General features: G+C 30.9%; 1 protein-coding gene across 7 annotated transcripts in view; it reads left to right on the top strand.

The window, feature by feature from the left end:
• Window positions 1–18,054, top strand: part of LOC120769442 — an 83,479-nt gene extending 65,425 nt beyond the window's left edge. For 6 of the 7 annotated variants that reach the window (XM_040096430.1, XM_040096426.1, XM_040096428.1 and 3 more), the window contains one exon: window positions 16,228–17,502. In XM_040096430.1, the coding sequence (XP_039952364.1) occupies window positions 16,228–17,042 (815 nt within the window). In that variant the 3' untranslated portion in view covers window positions 17,043–17,502. Of the gene's footprint in view, window positions 1–16,227; window positions 17,503–17,918 lie in introns of those variants that run through there. The other variant, XR_005704845.1, reaches the window with a different exon arrangement.
• The last annotated feature ends 402 nt before the right edge of the window (window positions 18,055–18,456 follow it).

Genomic DNA, 18,456 nt, shown 5'->3' with positions numbered 1-18,456 from the left:
ATTTATAGGTTGCAGTGTTTAGCTGCTACGTGCAGTAATAACTTCGTGCAGTTTTTTGCTGTGTTATAAAATTTTACTGTTGGGAAATTTCAATATTTCAAAAAACAAAATTTTTTTAAAATAAAATGAAAATATTTTTTCAATGAGTTTTCTTTCATATGATGGCACGACTGTTGGCAAAAACAATATTTCGAGAAAAAAGTTATTAAAATAAAACTAAAATATTTTCTTAATATTTTTCTTAAATTTTTTTTTTTCAAAAAATAAAATAAAAATATTTTTTCAATGAGTTTTATTATCCAAAGGGATGACTGTTGACAAAATTAATATTTCGAAAAAAAAAAATATTTTTTGATATTCCCTTGATATTTTTCTTGAAACATTTTCTAAAATAAACTAAAAATGTTTACTTAAGTTTATAATAAAATAAAAAGTATTTAAGTATTATTTTGTAAGAATTTTTATTTCATTCGAAAAAAAATAAAAATCTTTCTTTCGCTCAATATTATTCTCAAAACATTTAAAGCTTCTCCTCCGTTTGCTAAACATTTCGGAAATAAAAATTTGCAAAGGTAATTTTCATTTGAGAAATCTCAATATTTCAAAACACAAAACAAATTATTTCGAAAAATATTCCTTGGAAATATTTCTTCAAACATTTTTTTCTAAAAATAAAATAAAAATATTTTTTCAAACATTTTTTTTTCAACCGGTCATACGTTTGTTGGCAAAATAAACACTTCGACAAAAAAAAATTTATTTATAAAACATATTCCCTTAACACGTTCGCGGACGTGTATGCTATAGCATTCAGTTTAAAGCCAATTTTTATTCATTTAATTTTATACAATCTTAAGTTTTTGTAATTAATACACATTTCAAAATAATGACCAATTGGTTCATTAGATACTTTCATATTATTATTATTTTTTTTCTATAGCATTCACGTCATTCTGGTTGGAAAATATTATCTATATCGTCGTGGATGCTATAGTATTCATATAACGGTTAAAATACGATGTTCTGACTACTCTTATAATATATGTCTAATTAGATTTCGGATATTACAACTAGTTTCAAAAATAATTGCATAATTAAAAATAAAAAAAAAATTATTTTCATAATTTTAAAATAAAATAAAAAATATTTGGGCAATATTTATATATACATACATACATATTTTTTTCCATCCGAAAATACATTTTTTTAGAAACGAAAAAAAAGTAATAATCTTTCTTTCGCTCCATGTTATTCTCAAAAATTTCAAGCTTCTCTTGCGTTCGTTCAAAATTTATTTTTCTTTTTCTATCCAAAAATAATTTTATGTTTCACAAAAAAAGAAATATTCTAAAAATTTTGATGTTTCCCTTTCGGTTATTTTTATTTATGATTAAGTTAAAAAATGTTAGCTTCTTTTCTGTTCATTTAAAATCTTTGCAAAAAAAATTTGCAAACATTTTTTCAAGTGGTTAAGTTTCAATATTTGAAGCAAATAAATTATTTCCAAAAATAAAAAAAAAAATAAAAATCTAAAAATATTTTTTAAAAGTTTGCTGTAAAAAAATTTCTATAAAAACATTTTTGTTAAGGAAAAAATATTCTAAAATTTTGAAGCTTCCATTTCGCTTATACTTTCATACTAATAATTATTCTCAAAAGTTTTAAGTTTCTTCAAAATTCGAAATTTAAATTTTCCTTTAAAAAACTATAAATATTATATTTGCTCTAGATATTTTCCTAAAAATTTTCTCTAAAAAAACTGCAATAAAAACATTTTTATAAGATTTTTTCTCGTCCTAAAAGATATTTATTTTCTAAAATATAAAAAAAAGTGTATACAAATTTTGCATCTTGCCTTTAGCTCACCTTTATTCATGTTCGTGACCGTTAGGTTACTCCATGTATGTTTTGAAAAATGATTTGGAAAGAGGTTTGAACTATTTTTTTCTAATACAGCTTTTATAGCTCTCGTGTATATCTCTGGGCTATTCGATTGAATTTTTCTCTTTTCGCATCCAGTTTCTAATGTTTTTCATTGAAATTAGTGGAATTTGTTTTGAAAATACCGTAGGTTTCGAAATGAGGTTCTCAGGTAGCAAGTTAGCTAGGAAACAAACCTCTCAACAGTTGAAATTCTTTCGGTGAAGCTGAAAGGTGATCCATTTCAAGGTTTCTGTCCTTTTCAAAAGAAAAAACACAGAAACTTCAATTTGAATGCGGAATGTTTATTATCATTCGAACCAACATTTGGTCTTTATTTTTTGAATATTATTTCTTTCAAATGTTGACCGCGGCTACGTCTCAGTTGGTCCAGCTGTTGAGTTCAATTTTCGATGACTCGCTCGAGCATTTCGACTGGTAACTGGTGAATGACACGCGTGACATTTTGCTCAAAGGCCTTAATCGAAGCGGGATTAACATAGACCGCATCCGCTTAAGACTTTACATATCCCCAAAGGAAAAAGTCTAACGGTGTGATATCAAACGATCGTGGCGGCCAATCGTCCGGCCCAAAAAGTTAAATTATATGTATGCTCACCGAAGTGTTCTCTCAACAAATCCATTGATTGCTGCACAGTGCAATGTGTGGGAAGTGAGATGGTCTTCTTAAAACCAAATGTCACCGAGATCATGAGTTCCGGTAAAAACTTTTCGGTTATTATGGCGCGAAAACTATCGCTATTGACGATTACGTTCTCACCGGCATCATTTTTTTGGATGAAATGGCAACTCTCAATTCTTCAGGTTTCTACTTCTTCCAAATGCGGCAATTTTACTTGTTCACATACCAATTAAGCCAGAAATGGGCCTCATCGGTGTACGAAATTTGGCTCGAAATCGTCGATTTCCGATTATGTTGATCATAAATTGAGAGAATCGCGTGAACAAATTCTTTATAGAACGTGAATTTTCATAATAAAGTTGATCGATTTGTAAACGTTGTTCAGGCGTAAGTCTTTCCTTGATGAAATGCCAAGCAATACTGAACAAAAATGGCATGACAGCTTGACACGACTCACTCGTGATCTGTCAAAACATGCTATTGAAAAAAGTAACTCGATTGGATCACTCGTTAAAATCGATACAATGAAATTCTGAATATAACATCATTCAAATGGCCTCCACGACTTTATTTGTAGGAACGAATACAATGAACCCAATTTTCAAGTAATTTTTCCACTAAATCAAGTCGTATGTCATGAAGAGCACGTTCAATATTGGCTTCTAAAGCTTGAAAAGAGTCTGGTTTATTGCTAAAGACCAATGACTTCAAATAACCCCACAAGAAGTAGTCTAATGGTGTTAAATAACAACTTCTTGGAGGCCATTCAATGTCACAATATCTTGAAATAATCGAATCTCCAAACCTATCTCGGAAACATACGGTTGTTGCACGTGCTTTGTGCCAAGTAGCATCGTATTGTGGAGCCAAATGTTGTCAAGATCAACTTTTTCCAACTTTGGCTATAAAAAGTTGGTTATCAACGATCTATACCGGTCTCCACTGACAATAACGGTGTTACCAGCGTCATTTCGAAAGAAGTACGGATGATTCCACTAGATCAAGAACCACACCAAAATGTCAGTTGAGGTGAATGTGTGGTTATTGATGAATAATTTGTGGATTTTCTTCTCACCAGAATCAACTGTTTTATTTATTTATCGCAACACTCAGACGAAAGTGAGCCTCATCGGAGTAGATGATTTCTTTTTTTTTAATCGTTACCGTTTTCAAGTTGTTCCAAGCCAAAATCAAATCAAAGCAAATTTACGGCGTTTGCGGTGGTCCATTGACTTCAGTTCTTGAGTGAGAGGAATTTTTCGGTGTTCCTTTAAACCCTTTTTCGAAATCCATCACGCTATAGATTGAGACAGTCCCTATTATTGAGAACGTCTTGGGATCGACAAATTGCGGTCTTCAGCAACACTTGCCTGAACGGCAGCAACATTTTCATTACTTCGAGTGGTTTTTAGTCTTATTGGTACTTGAACATTATGTAAAGAAAATGTAAGTTTGAAATGTTCAATAATCCGACGAATAGCGAACATAGTTGGTCGAATATTACGATCATAAAATGGCAAGAGAGTACGAAAAGTTAGAATTGTAAAAGTTGTTCTTGCATATAAGTATCTTGCCATGATGAAACATTATTGAATACAATGAAAAACAAATAAGGAAGGGCTAAGTTCGGGTGTCACCGAACATTTTATACTCTCGCATGATAAAGTGATAATCGAGATTTCATAATACGCCATTTACATATTTTTCAAAAACCGTATTTGTGTAAAGTTTTATTCCGCTATCATCATTGGTTCCTAATGTATATATATTATACAGAGAAGGCATCAGATGGAATTCAATCTAGCGTTATATTAGAAAAAGGCGTGGTTGTGAACCGATTTCACCCATATTTCGCACATGTCATCAGGGTGTTAAGAAAATATTATATGCCGAATTTCATTGAAATCGGTAAAGTAGTTCCTGAGATATGGTTTTTGGTCCATAAGTGGGCGACGCCATGCCCATTTTAAATTTAAAAAAAGCCTGGGTGCAGCTTCCTTCTGCAATTTCTTTCGTAAAATTTAGTGTTTGTGACGTTTTTTGTTAGTCGGTTAACGCACTTTTTGTGATTTTCAACATAACCTTTGTATGGAAGGTGGGCGTGGTTATTATCGGATTTCTTCCATTTTCGAACTGTATATGAAAATGCCTGAAGGAAACAACTCTGTAGAGTTTGGTTGACATAGCTATAGTAGTTTCCGAGATACTTACAAAATACAAAAAACTTAGTAGGGGGCGGGGCCACACCCACTTTTCCAAAAAATTTACGTCCAAATATGCCCCTCCCTAATGCGATCCTTTGTGCCAAATTTCACTTTAATATCTTTATTTATGGCTTAGTTATGACACTTTATAGGTTTTCGGTTTTCGCCATTTTGTGGGCGTGGCAGTTGGCCGAGTTTGCCCATCTTCGAACTTAACCTTCTTATGGAGCCAAGAAATACGCGTACCAAGTTTCATCATGAAATTTTTACTCAAGTTACAGCTTGCACGGACGGACGGACAGACGAACGGACTGACAGACAGACATCCGGATTTCAACTCTACTCGTCACCCTGATCACTTTGATATATATAGCTCTATATCTGACTCTTTTAGTTTTAGGACTTACAAACAACCGTTATGTGAACAAAACTATTTAGCAAAACTCCTTATCAACTTTGTTGCGAGAGTATAAAAATACAGATCATGCATGGCAAAAAAAAATTGCCGAAACGAAAGTAAGAAATCATAGCATCCCCTTTTTAAAACCCGTTATATGCAAATCAAAAATTCGATTTTTTGAAATTTACAAGCAGATATAAACCCTGAAAACACATACAAACATGTATGATAAAGTTGATAATGACTCGCTTTTTCATGCGCCAAATTGCGTTTAAGCTTTGCTGCTCAGGCTGGTGGCCTATCAGGTCAAAATCGAACTCGCGACCTACCAGCCAAGAGCCGATAAGCCACGCATAAGTGAATTCGATCGGAACGGGAGCGAAGCTATATTTGGAGTGTTTTTCAAGTTTTTACAGTATTTATATGCGGACACATACATATATGTATCTGAATATTTGCATATGTAGTTGTGTTAAATATATATACATATATATTTATATACATGTATGCTTGCACGACTTTCCCACTTACCATCTCGGTAATAACTTTTATTTGCGCTGTCGCGACCTGAAATAAGCGCAATATTTGCTTTTATTTTTATTTTTACTTTTACATTTTTGTTGTTGTAAAAATTTTTAAGCCGCTGAAGTTGAAAGATTTCTTGTCTTTGCTTTATTTTTATTATTTACACGGATAATTTATCAGCTGCAAGAAATTATCCGTCATCTGAACGGAAGATAATTTTTATTTCAATTATCATAAATCAGTTTAATATACATATATATGCATGCATGTATATCTTCTTCTCTTCTCTTGCATGTATATACATATATGTACAATTATGTGTACATATATATATCAGCATTTGCATCGCCAGTCAGATACAATAAACGCCTTTTTACGTGCCCTGATTAGTCGCATATTGAACTGATTATAGCGAGTTGAGTTTGTAATTTCTTAATTGTCCGTCGTAAATCAGTTCAGCTTGCCAATATACAAACAATAATATGACACATACACATACATACAGCTGTCTATATTTAGTTAGGTTGATGTAGGCAATTTATCATCTGATAAAAGCGAATTTGAAGTACACACTTACACACATACATATAAAATAACTTTTGTCGCTGCTTAAGCGTATTTATTGTTGTTGTCGAATGCAGTGATATTTGTACAGTTAATGTGTGTGCGTGTGTTAGTTAACACACATTTCGAAATTCCAGCAGTCACTTAATTAAAACGTTTAGCGCTTTTATCGCATTGTGATGGATTACGCGCTCTGAAGGTGCAGTTGTTTGTATTGGTGGCGCTGATTGGTAACATGTAAGGCAGAAGTAATCAACAGTTATACTTACATATATAAAAGAAATTAATAAAAAAAGTAAAAAAAAAAAATTAGTAAAAAAACCTTCACAGCTGTATTTCTTATAACTAGTATTAAAGGATATTAAAAGTTTCTAAGCTTGATTTTGAACGACCAATTTGTATGGCAGCTACATATATGTATGCTATAGTTGTCCGATCTGAGTCTTACTTACAGAGACTATGGAGTTGCTTTGTATAATAATCTGTGCCAAATTTCGTGCAGACATCCTTTTAAATGAAAAAAGTTTCGCATACAAGAACTTGATTTCGATCGTGCTGTTTGTATGGCAGCTATATGCTATAGTAGTTCGATCTGGAAAATTTTTTCGTATATTATTGCGCTGTTTTGGGAAATAATTTACGTAAAATTTCGTAAAGATATCTTGTCAGTTGAAAAAGTTTTTTATAGAAGGACTTGATTTTGAACGGTCACTTTGTATGGTGGCTATATGCTATAGTAATCCGATCTGATCCTTACTTTCAGATATTTTGAAGTTGCCTTGGGCAGTAACTTGTGCCAAATTTCGTGAAGTTTCCTTGTAAAATAAAACAGTTTTTCATACAAGAACTTGATTTCGATCGCGCTGTTTGTATGACAGCTATATGCTATAGTGGTCCGATCTAAGTCTTACTTCCAGAGACCATGGCGCTATCTTAGACAATGACCTATTGCAAATTTCGCGAAGATATCTTCTTAAATAATAGGGGCTTCCATACAAGAACTTGATTTTGACCGATAACTTTGTATGACAGCTATGTGCTATAGTAGTCCGATCTATATAATATATTCGGAAATTGTAGCGTAGCCTTTTAGAACAAACCATGCCGAATTTCATGATGATACCTTGTCGAATAAAAAAGTGTTCCATACAAATACTTGATTTGGATCGCTCAGTTTTATATCCCACGCAATAATAATAATAATATTAATAAAGCACCTGTGCACCTGCACTTAAGCCACATACACACACACTCATACACATACATACGTATCTACGTGTATGCCTACAGGTGTCCACATAAGAGACACTCTGTAGCAGCACCAACGCACCGCACAAAATAGCATTAAACGATTGTCATGTGTTGATTATTTCGTTTATTATACTGTTTTGTTGTGGTTGTTGTTATCATTCTTTTCACATATTATCTGTGAATTATTTCATTTTTGCGCCTTTCACTCAACCTTCCCGTTATAATTATCCATATACATATGTTACCTACAAATATATCATAATTTTTCACCATCAATCAGGCCATTATCTACAAGCATACGTCTGTATGTGTGTATGTGTGTATGTGTGTTTGTTTGTAATGTTTGTTGATTTCGCACTGCTTTTTGGCTTTTAATGCGCGTAGTATAAATATTTTACCGTTAGCGACAAGTTGGTAAGACATGTCAGCATGTCTTCGGTTGAAAATGCAAAATTTATTAGTAGAGACTTTAGAAAAATGTTTAGATAACAAGCAAGTTAACTGACATAAATACATACAAACATACCTACCTACAGACATAATAATATAAAATATACATACACATGTACATATAGTATGTATAACCATAAGCGCAATCAGCTGTGATTTCAACAAGCATGACGTATTTGCCAAAAATATAACTGCTAACATATGTATGTACATGTGTATGTCTGTTTATTTGTGCGTCCGCACACATAGATGCTTAGCACCGCTTTAAGTACATATCATATACATGTGTACATACAATACATATGTATGTACATATACATACAACTTACTTGTACTATTAATAGGTGAAGCTGTATGAGATAAGAAAAACTTTAATTGCTTTTGCTTGCCAACTCCTTGTGTGATTATTAATTTTATTTAAAAATTTTGTTGACAGTCCCGAATATAATTCTGATCCCAGAGCCAATCCCGAAAATTAGTTTGGAAAATATATTACTATTCTATATAATATACAATATTTTTTTACTCAACGTTTTTGATGTCGGTCCCGAAGTTGATCCCGAGTCTAATACCGATCCCGAAAACTACCCTAAAAATATGAATGTCAAATATACATATCAATGGTACTCGTATGCCATGCACGTACACGATCTCGAGTCTAATCCCGAACCCGATCCCGATCCCAATCCCGAAACGAAAATAACCCATACGTGGTTACTAACTTTATTTAAAATTTTTATGTCAGTCCAGAACTTGATCCCGAGTCTAATCCTGATCCTGAAACGAACAAACCCATATATGATTACTACCTTCATTTAAAATTTTTAATGGCAGTGCCAAAATTGATACCGAGTCTAATCCCGATCCTGAAACGAACAAGCCCATATATGATTATTAACTTTATTTAAAAATTTTAAAGTCAATCCGAAATTGAACCCGTGTCTAATCCCGAAAATATTAATTAAAAAATGTCGATTTCAATATCACCAGTACACGTTTGTCAGACCAGTAAGCGATCTCAGTCTAATCAAGAGCACGAAAAGAACAAACCAAATATATACACAGGAGCTCTTGGTATTCGATTATTCAACTAGCTGGATCAACCGAATAACACATTATTCAAATAATAATATTCGGTTTGCAGTCGATTAACCGCTAATTTTCGACTGTCCGGTTAACCCTTATTTGTCGATTATTCGAATAAAAAGCTTTCAACTTTTACAAATTTTTTCTTCGTTTGTGTATATAAAGGGTGATCCTTTTCGAGGTTCTTTACCTATTAAAGAAAAAAACAGAAACTTCAAATTTAATGGCAGCATTCTTTCGCATTTCTTTTTTGAAGATTATCTCTCTCAAATGTTGACCGCGACTACGTCTCGGATGGTCCATCCAATGTCCATTTTTCGATAACTCATTCGAATATTTAGACTGGTAACTGACGAATCAAAGCGGAATTGTCCGCGTAGACTTTAGACTTTACATATCCTCTTACACAAAAAACTCTAACAGTGTGATATCACACGATCTTGGTTGCCTATCAACAGTCCTATCTGAAATCTGAAATTATCTGTTCATCTAAGTGTTCTCTCAATAAATCCATTGATTGATGCGATTTGTGGCAAGTCTTGTTGAAACCAAATGTCGACGAGATCACGAGGTTCAGTTTCAGGCATCAAATAGTCGGTTATCATGGCGCGATAATGGTCGCCATTGACGGTTACGATCTCACAGCCATCATTTTTGAAGATATATAGACCGATGATTCTACCGTCCCACAAACTACACCAAACCGTTGTGTTTCTAAACACAAATAATATGCATCTGTCACGTATAAAGTAGTATGGAGCGTTTATCTGCCACTCTTGAACATGATTAATAATCTTTTCTATCTATGTTAAAGACTTAGACTTAGAAACATTAAATGGGATATCTATCTACATATAAACTCCGAATACAACGCTCTGAGAATTTGCTACTATATTAAGGCTCTCTTCGATTAAATGGATATCCAACAAGCAAGAAAGGGCTAAGTTCAGGTGCAACCGAACATTTTATTCTCTGAAAACGTGCAAGAATCAAAGTCAGGGAAATACCTTAAGATGTAAGGGTCTACCAGACGATCGATTTTATATATTTATATACTAAATATAACTCATACCCGACCGACATCGATCGAAATCGATCCGATTTTATCTATTAACTATTATCATGCCACATACTAAAAAATGTTTCTTGGGTTTCATAAAGGCACCTCACATATAATCGCCAATCATAAAGAGCAAACTCAGCCAGATGTTCAAAAATCCTGGTAAGGGGGTTAGGTCAAGTTTTCGCTCAATTGTATCTATTTTAGGCACAAAGATATACAATTATAATAAAAAAGTATATGAGGGCTTAGCGAAGTATTGACCCGATTCAATTAATTTTTGGTACAGAATTACTATTGTCAGAAAACGGTTCTGTCTGAATTTCAATTTTATATCTCAAACATTGATTGATATCTTAGGTCAAAAGTCAACTATAGATATTGGGGTCCACATATTGGGTATATAGGGGCTTGAACAGGTTTGTTTGGACTTGGACAATTCTTGATCATAAGGTGCTATATTCTTAGTGCAAAGTTTTAACCCGTTTTACTATTTCTTTCTTAATTTGTGTACTGGAAAGTGAAAGAATCGAATGGAATTTCACATTGTGTTACATGAAAGAAAGCGTAGTTGTGGTCATATTTTGCCCATTTTGACGCTGTGATATAGGAATATGAGTAAAATGCTTCGTACTAAGTTTAGTCGCAATAGGTCGGTTGGGTTCCGAGATATAGAGAGCGAGGACACACCCACCTACTTATGAAAAATATACATGGACTTAATTTTTATGATCAAGTGAACAATAAAGGGTCCACTTTATCTGATTTTGCTCAAATAAGTGTCGACCCGCCTGTTGGAAAATTATGAATATACATATTTTGCCGATAGAGATGTCTAACTTTGGTCTTAAAAATTAGTTACGTTTTCATTATTTCTGACACATGTATGTTTACAATTGCTTTGTTGCATGAAAAAATGTATTTTCGAAAATCTTTATGTTTCTTATTTTTGCATTATAAGAATTTAATTTAATTCATTTTTTTTACTTGATTAAGGTTTGCAAAACTTATTTTTTTAAATTACAATTTTTGAAAACCATAATTCTCACATTTTATTTGTCTAAAACTTTTATTTACAATTTATTTTTTAAGTTTTTTTTCCATTTTACAAAAAATAATTTTATTTATTTATCGAAATTTTCAAAAAATCCATATTTTAATTTTAATTCTTAGTAGTCTACAAATTCTATTAAATTTTTTATTTTTAGATCTAACTGCAATTTTACAAAAATAATATTTCTGTTTATATAAAAAGTTTCGAAAACCTACATTTTACATACTTAAGTTTTAATAAAATTTTTTTTGCTTCAATTTTACAAAAATAATTTTATTTGTTAGCTAAAATTTCGAAAATATTAATTTGAAATATTTTAGTCGTATAAAAATGTTATTTTTCTTTAATTTTTTTGTTTTCAAACTTCTGTTGAATACAACACCGTATGTTCGAAAATTTTCGAAAATCTTAATTTATCATATATTAGACGTAAAAATTTTATTTATATTTTTTCTTTGGTTTTTTGCTTCAAATATTTATTTGCCACAGTTTAGTCGTACAAAAATGTTATTTTTCTTTAAGTTTTTTGCTTTTAAACTTTTGTTGAATACAAAACCGTATGTTCGAATATTTTCGAAAACCTTTACTTTTCATATTTTAGCAGTATTAATTTTTTTATGTTTTTTAGGTTTTGCTTCAATTTTATGTAACACATTTTTACAAACAAATTTTTTTTAAGTTTTTTGCTTCAATTTAAAGAAGATATTTTTTGTTTTTAAAAAACGAAAATTATCGAAAATATTTATTTCCAACATTGTAGTCGTATATAAAAATGTTATTTTTCTTTAAGTTTTTTGCTTACAAACTTTTGTTGAATACAAAACCGTATGTTCGAAAATTTTCGAAAACCTTTATTTTAGTCGTTTTAATTTTATTTATATTTTTTAGATTTTGCTTCAATTTTACATAACATATTTTTATAAACAATTTTTTTTAAGCTTTTTGCTTCAATTTAAAGAAAATATTTTTTTTTGAAAAACGGAAATTTTCGAAAATATTTATGTCCAACATTTTAGTTGTATAATATGTAATTTTGCTTTTAGTATTTTGTTTTCAAACTTTTGTTTTATGCAAAATTCTATATTCGAAAAATTTCGAAAACCTTTACTTTTCATATTTTAGTCGTATTCATTTTATTTATATTTTTTTTAGGTTTTGCTTAAATCTCGCATAAAACATTTTTACAAACAAAGGTTGTTTTAAGTTTTTTGCTTCAATTTAAAGAAAATGTTTTTTTTTTTGAAAAACGGAAATTTTCGAAAATATTAATTTCCATCATTTTAGTCGTATAAAATGTTATTTTGCGTTTAGTTTTTTGTTTTCAAACTTTTGTTTTATGCAAAATTGTGTGTTCGAAAAATTTCGAAAATCTTTATTTCCCATATTTTAGTCATAGAAATTTTATTTATATTTTTTTGATTATTTTTTAAATTTTTTGTAAATTAAAATTTTTTTATCCACTTTTTGCACACTCATGATGCACTGTGCATTGCCATTGTCATACCATTGCTACCTGATGGAATTTCTTTATGCAGTAGTATTTTAATAAACAAAAAATTATCAAAGTTTTTATAAAAGAAATTCAGATTACTCACTTACCACTACCTACACACACGCATACATAAATATATAGTATATACAAATATCTAGCTGTTATTGCTTTTATACAACTACAATTATTGTATTTTAATTATTGTAATATATTTATTTACTTTTAGTGCCAGAAATTGTTATAATTCAGTAACTGATGTGCAGATTTTTACCCCTTAGACCATTGTGGAGAGGTAAAACTTTCAAAAAGAATTACCTTACTGTATAGGAGACTTGAGATGACAGTCATACTGCATTCCTTAACAAATTCTACATGCCATATAATATACATATCCATATATAATATACTCGTATATGCAAATATACACACATAAGAGAAGTCGAATTGATAGAAAATGAAATGAAATGAAATGAGTCGAGTGAGTTACAATTAGGGAAATACCATAACGGTGACGCTGTCTATACATCTATGTATATCGATATATATTTACATAATTAAAAGCGCATACATATATACATTCGTACATGCATTCATAACTGTCTCTGATGATTAACCCAATTGTAATTGCAATGGAAAATAAATTGCAACATGCTTACAATTCTTACTAACCCGTCCACCCTTGGTCCCGTCATTGTTTTTCAAGCAAAAAAACGAAGAAAAAAGAAACACCCAAGCGCTCTATAACCTGTGCATGTTTTTGTTGTAATGCCACACCGTTTAATTGGCTCAAAGTATTATTAAAAAAAAATTATTCAAATTGAAACAAAAAAGTTCTCAAATGCAGCTGTCAAAATGTGGGCTATCGAAGTGGGGGTTTTGCTTACGGGGTGCTGACTGTATATTATATTTATATATTTATTTTATTATATTCTACCTTAATATGCATATATATCTATTTAATTTTAATTATTATTTGTGTATATATTTTTTGTGACACGACCGTTCATAGTTCACACTGGGTATGGCTGAATATGGCATATAGCTTTCGTTGTTGACAGTGTCGGTTACTGGCATAATCGAGTGTCAGTGAGTTTGGCAACCGCAGTTGATTTTATGACGTCACAATAGCGGGTGTTTACATATCTAAAAGTATATCTATAAGTATTTTCAGTTTGCTACGTTGTTTCTAACACCCAGATGGAGGTATCAGAGAACCTAAGCCAAGTGTATATATGGGATAAATGATCACCTGATCTTAGTATGTTTTTCTGTATCGAATCATCGACGAATTAGTCCATCAGCTTGCGAGACATCTCTGTGAAAAGTTGCACACATTCTTTTTTCCCGCAAAAAACTGCTCCTTTTTCGGAGCTACCATATTCGGACCTCTAAGCATTTGTCAGTCATTTAAACTGATCAATATTAATCAAGTTCTTCTTTTGAAAACTTTTTCAAGAATTTGTCAAAATTACATATTAGAATAATGATAGCTTTGAAAGTTCTTGTTCTTTGAAAATTTCTTGTTTTGAAAATATAGTTCTTATTTTTAAAAAAGCTTTGAAAACTTTTTACAAAATTATATATAATTCACGCGAATTTGTCAACATAATTTATGTTAAGATGACGAGCGATATGACAAGATTTCTTCATTAAATATAACAGTTCAAGAAAGCTCTGAAAGCTCTTTCTTAATTTTGCGTGATTTACGACAATTTGCAGCTTTTTGGTTTTCGTTCCGAGTTGGTTATGTTTAAAAAATATGGCAGTTATTTTTTAAGAAAGCATTGAAAACTTCTTTATTAATTTTAAGAATTTGCAAGATTTATACAAATTAAGCTTTTCGTTTGGTAAGCCAGTTGACGCTTTTTATTTAAAAAAAATTTAATTTATTTTTTAAGAAAGCATAGAAAGTTTCTTTTTCACGATATTTACAGTTTAAGAAAGGGGGTGAACTAGTTTTCCCTAATATTACCGTTATTTTTATGAAAGCGTTGAAAGCAATTTTTCAGAAATTTTGCGCTATTGTAGTTTAAAAAAGCTTAAAAGTAAAAGCCTAATTTTAGGAAAGCTTTCAAAGCGTTGTTTACAAGGTTTTCACAAAATAATAATATTACCGTTATTTTTACAAAAAATTTGTAAGCTCTTTTTCGCTGTTGTAGTTTAAAAAAGCTTTAAATTAAAGGCTCAATTTTTAGGAAAGCTTTCAAAGCTTTTTTTCTTTCAGAAAAATATTACAAAATCATATGTAAAACTAATTAGCTCTTTGACAGTTCTTGTTTAAAAATATAACAGCTAATTTTTTAAGAAAGCTTTTAAAGCTTTTTTTTGACGTTTTCGATATTTTGCCATTTCAGTTGATAAGCGAGTTGACGTTTTTAAAAAGTTACATTTATTTTTAATAACACTTTGAAAGCTTTTATTTAAAGAGCTTGTGATATATGTATTTTCAATATCATCTACTTGAATGACGATATTTTTAAAGAAAACCTTAAAAACTATTTTATAGTATTTTTTCACACTTTGTCAGAACTCGACAACATTAGAAATTTAAAAGACGAACGCATTTACAGTTTTTTCTTTATAAAATATGACAGTTCTTTTATTCGGAAAGCTTCAAAAGCTTTTTTCAAACGATTTTACGCAACTTACGAGACTTTGACAATGATTAGACATTTTGTTTACAAAGTATTGTTGGTTTCTTAAAACGCTTTCAAAGCTTTTTTCATCGATTTTGTGAGAATTTGGCATTATGTGTCTATGTGAATTTTACCTAAGTAACTCCACTCTTTATTTATTTGATAGTTATTTTTCTTTAGTATTTAAGCTACTGAGTCGTTTCAATAGTAACGGTTTTTGCAAACCTTGAGAGCTTCCGAGTTTAAGGTTATTAGTTACTGAGTCGTTTCAATGGTTCAAACCCAGCAAATCCTGAGAGCTTTTGACTTGAAAATATAAGTCTTTTTGTTACTGAGTTGTTTCAACAGTGAGAGCTTTTTGCAAATCCAGAGAGCTTTCGGCTTGAGAATTGGTTTTTACTGGTTCGTTACAATAGTGACAGGTTTTGCAACCCTGAGAGCTTTCGAGTTTTAAGTAATTTGTTACTGAATCGTTTCAATAGTGACATTTTTTGCAAATCCAGAGAGCTTTTGACTTTAGGGTTATTTCAATAGTGACAGGTTTTGCAACCCTTTAGAGCTTTCGAGTTTGAGGTTATTTGTTACTGAATCGTTTCAATAGTGACAGCTTTTGCAAACCCTGAGAGCTTATGACTTGAAAACAGCAGCCTTTAACTAAAACACGACATACTCTTGTCATTCTGCTCCAAAGTCTTCCTTACTAGTACTCGCTAATGTGATGTCATACCACGTATTACTCGCTGTCAATATAAGCTAATCTATATTCGATCATGCCTGGTTTACATCACATACTTATGTATATACGTATATATATGTATAATCTATACTTATTCATATAGTCCACAGTCTCTATCAAAATCATTTTATATATAAATATAAAAACATTTCAATCTTTTTCTCCCTCTCTTTCTCTCTTTTTTGCACAATTCAACTATTTTCCAGGTAAAACCGGCAATGGCACGTTAACCGACATACGTACACCCGAAAATGTTACGCCTGCAAGCGCCGCCACCATTACGAACACACCAACACCGACTGATGCACATGATAGTGCCAACGAGAAACGCATTACATTCACCTTAACCACCGATTCATCACCGGAGGGCAGCCAGACATTGACACCGAAAAAATTCGATGCGATTGCCGAAGAAGACATGGCTGCTGAGAATCAAACTAAACGCGACACTGACGAAGTCATACTCCGTCCACCACGTTTCATCGATCGTCAAACGCATTTGTTGAACACCATTTCGGGCAATACGACACCGCGCAAGCTTAAGCGTAGCGCCACAAGCGTACCGGCTTTCAATGTGCGCAGCGCTGCCAGCGAAACGGACATCTTTTCGATTACCGGCTCCGGTTCACGTATCAGCATGACACCCGAAGTGCCATCCATATCATTCAGCAATTTACCGAAGAATTACGAAGATACACCGACCATCGAGAAATATCGCGTCTCGCAGAGTTTGTACTCCATACAAACAGCGAATGCGGCACGCGCCAATCAAGATGATTACTCCATGCCACGCTACTTCCGACGCTCGGCAGCCATGCTGCAAACGCAGAGTAGCGAAATGTTATCGACTGTGCCGTCTGCAACATCGTCCAATTCAATGTCATCATCCAATGAGGGTATACATCGGCCGGACAAGGGCAAGAGTAAGCGTTTGCAAATGTTGCGTGGCAACTTGCCGCCATTGTTGATACATTCAGTGTCGTTCCGCAAGAATAGGGAGGAGGGCAAGCAGCTGGATTAGTTGACAGTCAAGGACAGTGTGGATTATAAATGCTGTTGTTATGTGCGGTATAACGGTACATTAAGGCTAGTGGTGTATGGCGTCGGGTGAAGAGCGATTGGTGCGAGCGTTGCCATTTCTGTTTGTGCTTAAGTGAGCGTAAATGAGTGTATAACTGTGAAACAGTACAGTACAGTGAAGCTTCGCTAACAGGCACGTTCAAATTTTTTTAATTATAAAAACAATAAAGTTTAAATTAAAAATATATTAAAATAAAAAAATAAATAATAAAAAAATTTCAGAACTGTAATTAAAATTCTTTCAGTTTTTACAGGCGTAAAAATTGGTTAAGAATTAAGAGCTCGTATTAAATACGTTGGATAATAACCTCCATAAGCATAGTGCCGAGAACTGATGAAAGAAATATATATAAATAAAATTAAAAAAATTAAAATTAAATTAATAAATTTAAAAAAAATTAAAAAAATTAAATTAAATTAAATTAATTTTTTTTTTAATTAATAAATTAAAATTTTTTAATTATGAAAAATTCTTAAATTTTATTCATTTTTTACATTCCTAGAAATTTTTAGATATTAAAAAAAATATTGAGAATTACGAAATGAGAAAATTTAATGAATTTTTTTTGCCAAAATTACATAACTATTTTTTATTTTTATTTATTTTTTGTTAAATAATTAACTGTAAAATAACTGTAAATTAAAAAAAAAATTATATTAACATGAAATGAGTAGAAAATTAAAAGTAAGTTTTGATTTTTTTTTTTAATTTTTTTTAAATTTGTGTTAACGAAGCTTCACTATACTATTTAGTGAGCGCAGCTATTTTTACTGTAAAATATAAAGCTAAAAGCATTTTTTTCATTGCTTTTGTTAGAATTTAATCAAAATGGGTCAAGTAAGAAAGGCAACACTGTACTTCGATATGGAACAGCTTAAAATTGAATTAATAGCAATTAGAGTAATATTTTTAATATAAAATATGTCCAGTGTAATGAAATTATTTTGTTGAATTTATATTGTGTTGAACAAGGTTAGGCAAAAGTTTAATAAAATAAATATTTTCAGTTTTTTCTTCAAATTAATATTAAATTTTTCTTTAATAGTTTTATTTTTAAGTTCAATGAAATAAATATTTTTATTTTTATTTAATATTTTTGTTTATATTTTTTAATATTTTATTTTTATTTATTTATTTATTTTTTTTTTCTTTTTTTATTTTTTTTAATATTCTCATTTTTAAATTTAATTAAATAAATTTTTGATTTTTTTTTTTCATTCATTTTTTTTTTTTTTTTTTTAATTATTTTAATTTTATATTTTATTTTTTTGTTTTTTATTTTAATTTTTTTTTAATAATTTAATTTTTTTTAATTTAATAAATAAATGTTTTGATTATGTTGTGTAATATTTAA

The sequence above is a fragment of the Bactrocera tryoni genome, chromosome 2 (genome assembly GCF_016617805.1).
Source record: "Bactrocera tryoni isolate S06 chromosome 2, CSIRO_BtryS06_freeze2, whole genome shotgun sequence".
NCBI classification, from domain to species: Eukaryota; Metazoa; Arthropoda; class Insecta; order Diptera; family Tephritidae; genus Bactrocera; species Bactrocera tryoni.
The sequence above is the reverse complement of the archived record's forward strand: the minus strand, read 5'-3'. Positions and strand labels throughout refer to the sequence as shown.